The following is a 13333-nucleotide window of genomic DNA, read 5'->3' as shown; positions in this document are numbered from 1 at the left end:
TTTATTAGGTTCCCGTTTTGAACCATTTTGCTCAGGTTCTCTAGTAATATGGTCTCGTGTAGTTCCTTTTACAAGTGAGCATATAGCCCCACCGTACAGGTGCGGCGGTGGAATTTCCCCAGCAATACAAATAAAATATCCGATTACACCTAAGCACGTTTGTCAGTTGTGAATCGGACATCATAATATCCAGTTGAACGCGTGCGACGCCTTGTTTAGCCTCACATATTCTGTCGAAGAGCTCTGGCATCTTGCCGCTGGAGGATCGTTTTGCTTTCGAATGGCTTTACTTTCGGGTGGCAACCCCATTCACCGGTTCTCGTTTATGCCACCGTGTAATGACGACGCTGACGATGATGGTGAATTTCGGTGGTTGTTATTCCCCTACCTTCACTACTGTTTAAAGGCGGGCGCCCACCCCTCGCTAGCAGCTACTGTCGAGTTTAAGCTCACCCTGTGGGAGGCCTCGTGAAGGAATCGTTTTGAAGTGATGAACGCCAACGCCAGACGCCGGTATTGCCGCTTAAGCTCACGTCTTGGAACATCTCGTAAAACGTGTGGAATGCACATAACGATGCCGCAGCTTTTTTTGATCGATCGCTGTCAGCTTCATCCGCACTGCTCGAGATAAGAGCTGCAGATTTCCATGGTGCATGCAACCAACCAACCAACACGGCAATACAGTGACGTCAGTGCAAGCTATCCCGCCTCCGAAAAAATTAAAGCCGTTCCACTCAACATGAAAGCTGTCGTAAATGCAGAGCAGTGATTCGCCATAACGGCCTGTGGCACCGTTATCCGCTTACTGCTACTACCCATCACGCTCTTCGCCTCCCTGTCTCACTTCTCTCTTGATGAATTGAACGGAGGTTTGTCCAAAGCTGTTCATATTTCCCGCCTTCGCAGTGCTCGCGCGCCCCCTGCCTGGAACGAACAGCGCGAGCGGTTCTCGCACGTGCCGGCACCCTTACTGCGCAGTCCAGAACGCGTTGTTTTTGGCGGTCCCATCTCCCCGCGAGGGGGACTCGAGTAAATGCGTCGCGTAGGGGGTGGGTGTATTGCGTTAACGTTTAGTGTTTGGGGAGTTGGTGGTAGTGAATGCGTTGTATCAGCAGCTTCTTGACGTAGTTTGAATGAGTCAAGGATATAAGGCGCGTTCGTAGCCTCCCATTCTGTGTCGGCTTTGTGGCGCAATGGGTAGCACCATGTACATTGATCGAAACCAGGCGCCAACCAGGGATCGAAACCAGGCGCCAGATAGTATTTTTTTTATATAGTGTAGGGGGAGGGGTGCGGACAGCGACGGACATCAACGCGGGTGACATCGTGAGTTACTGAAATGCTCCGCATTTAAAACGCGTCTGCAAACTTTGTTCTCGAGTGCACGAAGCACGGCAGCGCAGTTCGACACTGCTGGAACGGCTGCCAAGCACCGGCAGCAACTGGGTGCCCTGCGGCCCTCGACTGCGAGCGATACCCTCTCCATGCCCCCCCCCCCCCCCTTACCCCCCCCCCCCCCCCAACACACACACGCACAGTGTTGGGACTGGGCCATTCCTGCTCAGTCACCACTGTTGCGACGTTGCCCTGCTCAGTCCGCCATCGACGCGACGCAGAGCAGAGCGATGAAGTTGTCGAGCCGACGGCGATTTTAAGCTGCATTTATATACACTATATACAAAGGTAGCAAGAGTGTTACATGGCTCGCACAAAGGCGATAGCACTTCTCAACTCAGTGCCTCCAATGAAATGCCGCTGCACAGCCGCTGCTTAAGGGCTGGTTTTACACCCCCGGGGTTCCGCCGCAGCCGCGTGCAGTTCGAATCTTTCCAATCAGGACTATAACTGGCCGCAGGTTGAAAGCGAAGTGATTGCGTCAGCCGAGCCATGACAAGAAAGGGAAGGAGACTCAGCGGCGCCGTCTCCAGGGTCTACTCGCTGCATGTCTTTTTCGGGCCGGTCGTCCCAGGCATGATTTGGTGCGGCCGTCTCGATGGGAAAAGGAGAGTAGACTCGGCCGCGCTGTGTGCCGCCAAGTCGCGGCACGTCTGCCGCGAGCTGTTTGACTGAGGCGCGAATCGGGCCCACCGTCGGGCGCTCTGGTTAACCGCACACACACGCACACAAAAATTAGTGATTAAGGTCAGACCCGTGGGGGTTTTGACCGTGCTGTTAAGGGAAATAGACACAACGACGCGTAGCGCCCCTGTGCTGTCCCTTTCTCGCGGCGGGACCTCCCTCTTTGGCTTTTCGCGCGGTAGCTGGTTTTCGTCTTTCTGTTTATCTGTTACTTTGCGGGCTGGCGGCGCTTGCGGAAGTACGGTTGCGCAGTGTTCGCAGAATGCGGAACAGTTGCGGCAGCGTCTCTTTCCAGCTGGTTTTAAAGACGATAGCCTTTCTTTGGCCACTTGAGCGCGACAATGTTGGCCTGTCAGTCTGTCTGTCTGTGTCTGTAATAAAGATAATTTATTATTGCAACTTAATATCACGCCCCGCTGTATACATGGGAGCTGGGGTCACCGTTAAGTAGCTTTATGTACATAATGTGCCCTCTCTACAACTGGCCAACTGCCCCGCGATTCAGACGCTCAGCCAAAAGTTAAAAGAATCCTTAATCGAGGGCTTCATATTGGCAAAATATTCCCTCGCTACTAAAGCTGGTACCATGCTTCCTATTTATCAGCTTTATTCAACAAAAATAAAACATTAGGGATATTTGAACCCAGACATAAATACGAAAGTGATATGAAAGTGAAAGTCTCAGGCTACAATCCCGCGCGCTTCGAAGACACATAGAGTCTCGGGAGTTCTTATTTAAAGACATGAATTATACACGGAACCGTAGCCATACAAGCTTGGCTAACAGCCGTGCGCTTTCTGACGCTACGGGCGTCGACAGTGCATTATTTATATGTACAGTGGAGCACACAACGATTAAACCGTTGCCGCGCTTTCGAGCTCTTACTGGAACTGTACGCCATGAAAGTAAGAAAAAAAATAAACACCAGAGCACGGCGTCAGAAATGCATCTGAAGGGCGATTTTTTACCCCCTCTTCGCTGAACCGCCTTGCTGGCGCGCCGGCACCGGGAGCGCGAGCGTGAAAGTAAAAAGAGTGTGCAATCGGCGGCACAAGGCGGCGAAAATTCCGCTTTTTTCTTTCTTTGTTTTGCTGACCTCGGTTAACCCACGCCATCGACCAATGAGAGGCATCCCATTGCCTGTTGCCCTCAGCTCCTTTCCTGGCACCATGATAGTATCCCTGGAGAGAAAGAAAGAAGCGACGCGCCACCCTGACGCCTTTCCCTGCGTCCCGATACACACGACGGACCAAGTCCGTGGTCCAATCGGTCACGTGATGAAACGTCACGGTCCGCCGCGGTCCGATCCAAAGCAGAGCGCATCCACACGGCGGGCCGGCTGAGCGGATCGCGAATGGCCGACCGTCTGAACTCACAAGCCAGAAGGTTGAACACAGGCGCCGTTTGGCCGCGACAACCTGTTGTAACGCACAAGCCTGCACGAAACCTTTCATCCCCACAATAACGGCCACCCGCATGCAAGCCGGGCGGGCGTGCTCACGCAGCCTCCGCCGCCGTTCGCATGAGCGGCGACGGCGGGGCGATCCGGGCTGCATACGGCTCGTCACCGCTCGCTGGAACCGAACTCTTCCCTAAATTGAGGTCCACATGCGTGAAACAAAGTGAAACAAGGTGATAATCATAGCTAACATCGCACTAGTAAGAGTCATAGGACTCGCAAGAAAAAGCGCGAATGAAGTATGCGTCGCGATTGTAAGCCTAGCCCGTCGCTTATCCAACCGCGGGCGATTGACAGGCTCCTTCGAGCGCTTCGAAACAGCCGCGCTGCCCGCGCTGTTCTCTATTGGCGCAACTGGATGCGGCTCCGCCCACGCGACGCGGCCGCTGTCAGACCACGCTGATTGATGTCGCGGTCCGCCTTCGAGACTGCGGACCGAAAAGCCTCGGCGAATATTTGGACCGCGAAGGCCGTGGTCCTGCGCGATCCAACGGCGGTCCGCGCGAACTGGTGACGTCCTATCACGTGATGCGCGGACCGCGGTGCAAATAATCGTTTTGGTCCGCCGTGTGGAACAGCGAACACGCAAGCCTTAGCCAAGAGGTAAACACATCAGGGAGGGAATACTTGTGGCGGTTGCGCCGTGAAACTTGCAACTTCGCGCTGCGTAGCGCGATGTATTGCAGTGTCGCCCGTTCCTCTTTCGTGCTGTCCCGGCGCCGGTCCACGCAACCAACGACATCGCATCCGGATTTTTAGATATGGCCCCGACAAGCGAGCAAGACGCACGGCGCCCGAAATGCACCATACGTGCCGAACGACCGCACACCAATTATAGGGGAGTTTCCTAGATAAAACGAGACGCACAGCGCATACAAAAAAGCATAGCAATTTTTTTCGGTAAAAGGCTTAGTAAAAAGTCGCTCGGAGCTGTACACGTCAACGCAGAAGTTTGGGCTAGTTGGTGATGCGACTTCGACATGGTAAAAAGCGCACTAGATGGGGACAGAAGAAAAGACAATGACACGGGACGAGTGCTTGTCCCGTGTCACTGTCTTTTTTCCCGTCCCCGTCTAGTGCCCTTTTTACCATGTCGAAGCTGTACACGTCGCATACACGCCATGCTTTATCCACGGGCTTTATCTTTCTGCTAGAAACGAGGCAAGCGGCGTCGTGTTAATCATCTGCTAGAACCTCCTCGCCCGCCCTAATGCGACTTCTCATAACGATTGCCGAATGCGGCCGTGACCTGCCGCCGTTTGCGTGCGGCAGCCATGATGCATGCGCTAATAATGGAAATGAAAATAAAAGTAAAACAGACTGGTAACTTCGTAATATAGAAATCTGGCTGTCAGATGCTTTTCGACTGTTCAGGTGTCCCTTGGCTGTGTTCGGGCAGAAGATAAACCGCGGCGTGCGGTTGACATGTACAGCTCCGAGTGACATGAGCTTGTGGGCGCAGGTTTGCGGCACTCAGCTGCCGCCCGGAGCCCTTTGCGCGCATATGGTCAGCTGCGGTTCTGAGCACTGTACCTCTGCACGCAGTTACAATTTGGGAAATGTAATAATCCATACGAGATGGAGTCATGATCCTCTACAAGTCAATCATTACAACCAAGCACCTAACGTAGGATAATTGAAACGGTAATTAACCAAGTCAAGTTACATATTCCCCTAATGGCACTCGGCACCAGCCACGGCCCCTGATCACTTAGCGCAAGAAAAACAATTTTACTTCCAAAATCCCACTTTTTTTAAAAAATTACTTAGTCTCTCTGAACACACCGTATACGTACACAGTTATGTAACCTATTTTTGATTCACTACCATTGTTTATGTGTTTCTCTGTATGCCTTATATTCCTCATTTACCCAGTGCCAACCAGAGAAGACACAGTACTGTTGGTGAGCACTTGAAATAAATTAATAAAATAGTGCGTGGTTGGATGCCTTGGCGGTTGTGAACGTAGCCGTCTTCCTAAAAAAACCAGACATTCCGGAAAACGGAAAAACTGAGCTATCAATGAAGCTCTTGAACGTATGTATGATCATTAATCAATATTTTTGGGCACTTTTTGTGCTGTGAAACAGGAGCTTCAATGTTCTAATGTACAGAAAAAGTAAAGAAGAATAAATACTCAATTGTGCAGAATTTGAAATCGACACGTCCGAAAAACCTTTAAAACAATTGGTAAAAATTACAGCAATGCCCCCAGTAATAAATAATCAAGCTGAAACCATATAATAAAGCTGAAAACAAGAATGAACAGTTGGGCTGATCTATACACAAGTTTAAAAGAAACCAGTGCAACAGGCGGTACAAGAAGAGAACTTGACAACAAAACGTTCCTGCATTTTTGCAGCTGCCCCTTTCCATAGGGACAATTTCCCGTGCAAGCCGGCTTAACTTCGCAAGCGTTGTAGTCCCACACAAGAGCCGAGCGCCAGGCCGGGGAGCCGCTTGCCGGTAGGTGCTGTTGCGACCGGGCGGGGGCACCCGATCCGTTCTCCGTCGTGGCCTCCAACATACGATGGGTAGCGTGTATGATGCGAGCGGCCAGCCGCTGTTGCAGCCGAAGAGAAGTCCAGAGCAGTAGGATAACGTAACTGTTTACTTCATAGCGAGAGGTGAGCCGAAGCCAAAAAAACATACAATGCCCTGACGAGCGAGGTTACAATACAGGACTCGAGCAGAGCGACCGCATGGACTCGCTGCTCAGACAGGAATGAATATCAGCGTTTGTTCGGCTTCTATTTATACCCAAAAAAACGCCCCCAAGAGTAACACGCCACGAACATCACAGACACGCACACACTCTTTCCATAGTTCGTGAGTCATCCACGGCTTCGTCCCACGAGGCGTCCGAGAGGGGGGGAGAGAGTGTCCTTGAAGGGTGCCGGGGTCGCGCTATCGAAGAACGATCGCGCCGATAGCGAAACGTCTGAGTCGGGTATGTCGGGGCGTGACTCACCGACGCCCAGGTGCCTGAAGGGTGTGGCGAACAGCTTGAAGCATGCTTGGGCGTGCCGCTGGCAGCCGCCGGAGGCTGGTTGCAAAGCGAGGTGACTGACCCGGCATGGCGAGACACGAAAGTACGATTCACCGACACGCGGGCGCACGTGGTAGATTCCCACGTGGTGGCTGATGCGGGAAAATACGGCGGCGTTTGGCCGATTCGTAACAGTGCCTGGCGCCACCAAGGCACAGGAATGCACATGGTGCCTTCCACCGCCACGGTGGACGCTCAACTCACAACCACCTGTGGCAAGAAAAAGTTCCTGCATTTTTGCAGCAGCCCCTTTCCATAGAGGCGATTTCCTGTGCAAGCCGGGTGAACTTCCCAAGCGTTGAAGTCCCACACACGGGCCCAGCGCCAGGTCGGGGAGTCGCTTGTACCTATTTTACCGGTAGGTGCCCGGCGCCACCAAGGCACACGAATGCACATGGTGCCTGCCACAGCCACGGTGGGCGCTCAACTCGCAACCACCTGTGGCAGGACGTACCGCCAGACTCTTTCACCCCGGCAATAATTCATGTGTTGCAATGAATGACATGCAACAGATGCATTGGCGAGATTTAGGGCCGCGTCGGTCCGGTCTTGGCAAGGGTTCAGAGTTGAACAATAATAAACTAAGCGGCATTACTACGGAACCAAGCCATCCTTCCGTGAAAAGACAAAATATGCACCGCTTCGACCAACGCTATCGCTCCAGCCATGTTATTCCCCGCACGCTAAATAAGTGTCGAACCCTGCTCGCAACAGATGACGCCGCAATTCACAGTTGCATGAGTGACGGAAATCTTTCCTTATCTCTCCCGCGCGTATGCCGCATGGGCCCAAAAGTCCAGCGATCCGCGCAAGAACATAGCGAGACCACAGCGTGTACGCGATCAGTGGTAGAGCCTAATAATTTTTCCTCATTATTACTAAAGACGGAGCCACCAACAAGAGTGGGAAATTTGATTGCGGGCGTAGTCGAGCTGCGGAACTTTGAAAACGCCTAGCGCTCAAACTGTGGGCCTCAGAAGAATTCTACCGGCATGTATGCAACCAGAAGAGCCAAAGGGAGGGAATGTTCCGAACAGAATTTCGATATTGGGCAATGTTTTTTAATACGGCGCGCAGAAACACAGGCACCCCGAAAACCTATGTTTTAGCTCATATTCCTTACTCGTTTGTAAAAAAACAAGATCCTAGATAAGGTCCGCAACATTCTTTCCGCTTTTGACATCGGAAAAAGTCGATACTAAACGCATCAGGTTAGGCCAAATATTAGGCACGCTATGGCTTCTGAAAGCGTCCATGTATTGTCTACGGGAGGCCGGCACTGCTGAAGCCTCTTAAAGGGACACTGACACAAAAATTTTGCATCTTGTTTTTTTCTGTTGCGATAAGTAGCTAGTCACCTACTTATCACCTGTAGAAACCTAATTTGCTTCAGCGTGCTACGGTTGTTTAATTAGAGGCATTTTCAATGCAGCCAGTCGCAGTTTTGGTTTCAGCGGGTGCCGCGAAACGATGGATTTTCTGTGAACAAAGCTGACCACGTGACCGTCGGAGGGATATCACAAATCACAGCTTCTGTAGCACTGGGGAATCCACGTCGCCGGCACTTTCTGCGAATGCCCCCACTTACTGATCTCGTGAGCCGATTAATTAAAAAGCGACCGTGGACGTGACGCAGGTGGTGCGAGTGCAAAGGCTGCGGCGGCTAGAGAACGACGCGCGACGCTCGAGACAGTGGGTGGCAAGACGCGCGCTGGGAGCAGCCGGCCGGTCTGCCTACAGGTCCGCTTACAGATGTGTTCGGCTTAGCACTGCGGCAGATATTCGATTGCCGTTCTCGTAAGCACTGCAGAAGACAATTTTTAATCCAACCCGCCATCGCATCATTAACTCCTTTCTCATATAAGCTGCCATAGTTGGGACCTGAGTCCAATTTAGTTCCGCGGTAACAAGCTATCACTCGAGCTACCTGCACCGGCCTGCGCCACTTCGCGGCCGTGGCCGCCGTCTGCACAGAGACCGTGCGGCTCGCTCAGTGGGGTTTCTGTGTCTCCGGCGCGTTTTCCCGTCAAATGTAAATAAACTAATAAAAATAGAGTGCCTGGAATCGCTGTACAAGTTTGGTCGCGGCCAGCTGTTCGATGAGCCGACGAAATCAGGGCACCTCCGCCACCAATGATCGGGTCGTTCCTTCTGGAGAGCAGAAGCTCCGCCCTCCGATTGGAGCGGTGAGCCGGGCGAGCCGGCGAAAAACACCGGCAGAGCGGAAGCGGCAAACACAAACTCGTGATTTATTTGGATGTTGTTTATTTACAAAATATCCAGGGGATGTCGATTGCGCGAGGTCCTCTGCTAGCTGCTCGGTTGCGTTTCGCACACTTTAAAATTGATTTTAAATGTGTCCTACGCTGTATTCGCCGCTGATATTTTGCAGATGATCTATGCGTGTTCACACAAATCTATCTCCGAGGTTATCTCGCCTTTAAAATTTTGTGTCAGTACCCCTTTAAGCACCCTCTCCTTTGGTTTCGCGTCCTCCCTCGGCGTCGGCCTCGCTTTAACCGAGATAACAAAGAGGCAACCGAAGCTACAGCGACCAGGAACGCGAAGGATGAAAGTATGGCAGAGGTGTGAAGGAAAGGGCGGTATTCCGAGGTCACGTGAGACGTGCTAACTGGTGGCGACGCGCTACGAGATGACGCAATAGTATATCGCGCGCCCTCGTACGTTCGCTGATGACGGGAAACCTTCCTGGAACGCAATAGCTATGCGCTGTCCCCGAGAAGACTGCAGTTTGCGCTGCGCTCAAATTTAGCATGAGGGAGTAATCGTAATCGTCAGCCTTTTTTTTGTTTCCTCACGAAAGCAACTGCGGAGTATGGAACTCCGGATTTATGCGCGAAGTACAAAATAAAGTATATTTTATGAAATGAAATAAACTAAATTATTACAAAAAAACTTGCGGCCATAAAGAGTAATGTTTTCACGCTCACGCGCAATAAAGGGCCTTAAGTGGGAGACGCAAACAAAATACAAGTTGGTTTTATTCGAAAGATTCAGTGTTTTATAGGGCCCTAAGCACTTGTTAGGCAGAAAAAGCTATATTCACTGAGAAATTAAATGTTTTCAGACAAAATTTCAATTCTTCCGCTAAATTGTGTGTTTTGGTGACATCGACTATGAAGTATTAAGTGTAGGGCCCTAAAAATAAATACAGCGACTGACCCCGACTGCTACCATCGCGCAGGCGGCCGTTTGATTATATTGTTTATCGCCCACTTATATAGACGGCGCTGCAATACTGATGAAGTGTCACTGTTCGCAGTTTACTTATGTCCGGATTTCCACACGTTTCGTATTTTTATTACGAGGCATACTAATATTTTCCTAAAACTTAAGCTATGAATCGACAAACATGGTTCCGTAAGCAATCGCACAGCTTGTGTCAGTTGGTCAGTGTTGTTTCAGGCAAGTCCAGCGTGTTCGACAGCTTTGTTAGCGGTGTCAGCCGGCAAGGTGCCCCACTAATTGCCTCGGTGTTTACGCGTTCGCTCGTAACTTTAATTGCTCACCCCACAATTATTACTGCAATAAAAAGAATCTGCCCTACACTTAAGCACAAATGCCTCGTTCGGCAAACGTATAAGCCCTGCCTAATTTGCGTTTGCTTTCGCAGGCCTTAGCCAATCGCACAGCAGGGCTTATGACATCATCAGTTCTGTTGCGGGAATTTAGCTGGTGGGCCGCATAGCCATTCTCTTTTTTCTTAATTATGTAGTTCATTTTAGCGAAGTTTACATTAAAAGTGGTGTCAGTGTGATTCGAAAGAGCCAATCCCTTGAATGAACCAACCTTGTGTTTTGTCTCCATGGCCCCTTAAGTGTCCCTGTAAACTTTCGCTTCATTTAGTGTTGTGATCGTTCACCTCCCATGGTAAACATTTTGCGGTAGGTTTCATAGTTAACGGCCTAGTCGCAACATTTGCACAAAGAGATGTACAATATGTATTAGTTTTTATACCGACGTGACAGATGAACGAAAGCGCAGCCCTGAAATAGCAAAACACGAAAAAATACTCCTACTTTCCCCCCCCCCCCGAACCCGTTTGAACCGGTGCGAACCGGTTCGAAACGGAACGAAATTGTTCTCCGGAACAAAACCCAACAGGCTTGAGTTGAAGCGGAACCCAAACCGAACCCGAAAAAATTCCGGTTGGATACTCTGGTCATCGCATTCTCGGGAAGGGGGCCTTCCCTTGCGACCAGTCAGGACGAATCTCTCAACACCCAGCGGAACGCCCGCGCGGGCCGCTCGTCCTCTCGGAGCAGGTGCGGTGAGTCGCATGGGGTGAGGCGCCGGCTGCCAAAATGGCCCCTTCCAGCTCGCCAAAACATGTGCGGAAGAGGCGTAGGGACATCAGGGTCCCCACAACGTCTAGACACAACATGGCGCTACCTTTCATCGTACGCAAATTGACGTTCCAAACAAAACTATTTTCACAAATTTATTTAAAAATTCCTTGCAATTACCCCGCTATATAAAATGCTGGCGCTCATATGAGCTAGAGCACATGCACCCCACAAAAATCCGACTCTTTAATGATTCGGCCGCTGGACTGCGATCACAGAAATCAAGAAGAGAACGCTGGTTCAACACTGCTTCGGTTCCGCGCGTTGCACTGATGGGCGCTGATGTGCCTGCTACCGCTAGTGCACTGTAAATGTACGTTGTAAATGTTGTAAATATATCTACGCTTCGTCTCAGCACTGTAACAATAGTTCTTTTATTCGCGAAAAGGATTTTATTAGGCAGTTTTAGCATATCGTTACCGTGTTTACGTTACCGTTTCCCGTGTTACCGGAAGCACTGGCGACGGTGAAGCCTGTGCCGGTAAGTTACCGTTCGCGGTAACTCTCACGCTGCGCAGTCTACTCCCGCAAACACGGTAAACGGTAACGTAAACACGGTAACGATATGCTAAAACTGCGTATTAGGCAGTTTTAGCATATCGTTACCGCGTTTGCGTTACCGTTTATCAGGTTTGCGGGAGTCGACTGCGCATGCGCGAGAGTTACCGTGAACGGTAACTTACCGGCACAGGCTTTACCGTCGCCAGCGAGCTTCCTGAGCAGACGAAGTTTACCTTCGCGTATTGATTACAGCAAATGCAGTGCGGTCGGCGCTTTATGCTTGGTACGGCCGAATAAAGTAATCTTACTTGGTGCTGTTTATTACGTGTTTCTTGCTAAATAATGCTCAGGAAAGCGACAATCGACCATTTTTCTCGGATGGGTGAGCAAAATGGCCGTCCCTACTGGTTCTAAGCCTTGCCCGCCTCAAATAGTTCAGATAGGTTTCTGAGCTCGCAAAGTGCTTTTAGGCCTCCAAACTTGTGCTACGCAAGGTAGTGTAGGTTACTGAGTAATTGATACGACATATTTCACTCATTTCTTGCCTAAATAATTAGCGCGGGGGCAAATTCTATTTTACCTTGATTCTAACTCTCCTCAGTAGATGGCGCCACCAACTCGTTTTCTTTTTAAAGCTCTACAGATGATGGCTACACTATTCTCAAAACAACTACAGTTAGTGTGAATGCTTTACCTCAAAAGTGAAATATTCAAGTTACTTTAAACTAATGCAAATAGATATGAGCAAGAAAATTATGAGTCATTTGCTTTGAGACTAATTCATCAGATGGCGCTACCTGCACCTCGGCGGCCGGAGTACGCAAACCGAAACAGTACGCTAAAACGTGCCCTACCGTTTTCAGCGGTAAACGGAAACTCAGGCTTCCGGTAACACGGTAAACGGTAACGCAAACACGGTAACGATATGCTAAAACTGCCTATTATCTCTCACTCAACGCGTATGTTTACGGAAATTTATTGAAATTCAGAACGGGAATATCGGTTGTTTATCATTGATATTATCATTACAACGTCATGCTACTCGCAAGCATTGGTTCGTTTTCTGTTGTCGTTTAATGGTTCGGAATACTGCAAGTGAGGGTAAAACTGTATAACAAAACAGAGACCTGTACACAACCTTCTGCGATTTACTTCATCCTTCGTATCACTTACGACAATAAGCAATAAAAATTAAAACAAAATCACCTTGAAATTCAAAAGTCAATAGCGTTTTACTGCATAAGCAACATTCGCGTTCGAAGCACGATTAAATTCGTAGAGGTACGAATAAACCAAAAACACTTGGCATCGTTGTCGCGACAAGATAGAAACATTTCTCACATGGTAATGTCGTTAAGCTGCCAAGGTGTTTGTCCTGTGCTCCATTTGGTGATCCAGTAATCCTTGGTGAATTTTATCGCTGCGTCGGGAATGTCGTCCATTGTGCACTCTCTGTTCCTTTCCGCAGACCGCTTTTAAATGGTTTCTATACACTTAACGAAGAGCAAGCCGACGTACTATCAGGCGCAAAACAGCTGCGGGTTCGGCCGCACGACATCCGGCCCTAGCCGAGTTTATGAGTGGGTGAGGGAGGGGACAAAATGTGCACAGAGAAACGACTTTTATTGCAGCAAATAAAACTAAAACAAAATAAATAAGGACGGGTGCCTTTTATTCAGTCGAGAAATCCGCGCGCTGTAGCCGCTGCCCGGCCCGTGCGATGAGGTAACAATAAAAACAATCCGCAGAACTGTCTCTCTCTCATGTACGTGGCTGTTTCTCTCGCTATGAGTATTAAAAATGCTGCAGCTTTCCATTTCTGCAGAAGGCCTCGTCCGTATTGCAATATTTTTCGTTTTTGAAATAAACGTTACACA

At 49.9% G+C, this 13333-nt stretch overlaps 1 protein-coding gene across 1 annotated transcript in view; it reads right to left on the bottom strand.

Annotated features, from left to right (window-relative positions):
• The window catches only part of LOC144145450 (thiopurine S-methyltransferase-like), a 34019-nt gene extending 21001 nt beyond the window's left edge, over positions 1–13018 (bottom strand). Inside the window, exon 1 of the mRNA XM_077677074.1 lies at positions 12798–13018. Within this exon, the coding sequence (XP_077533200.1) occupies positions 12798–12898 (101 nt within the window). The 5' untranslated portion in view covers positions 12899–13018. The remainder of the gene's footprint in view (positions 1–12797) is intronic.
• Positions 13019–13333: the final 315 nt, after the last annotated feature.

The sequence above is a fragment of the Haemaphysalis longicornis genome, unplaced genomic scaffold (assembly GCF_048455015.1).
Source record: "Haemaphysalis longicornis isolate Haplotype H1 unplaced genomic scaffold, Haemaphysalis longicornis Haplotype H1 scaffold_7, whole genome shotgun sequence".
In the NCBI taxonomy this organism is placed as follows: domain Eukaryota; kingdom Metazoa; phylum Arthropoda; class Arachnida; order Ixodida; family Ixodidae; genus Haemaphysalis; species Haemaphysalis longicornis.
Note: the sequence above shows the minus strand (reverse complement) of the source record. Positions and strands in the feature narration are given on the sequence as shown.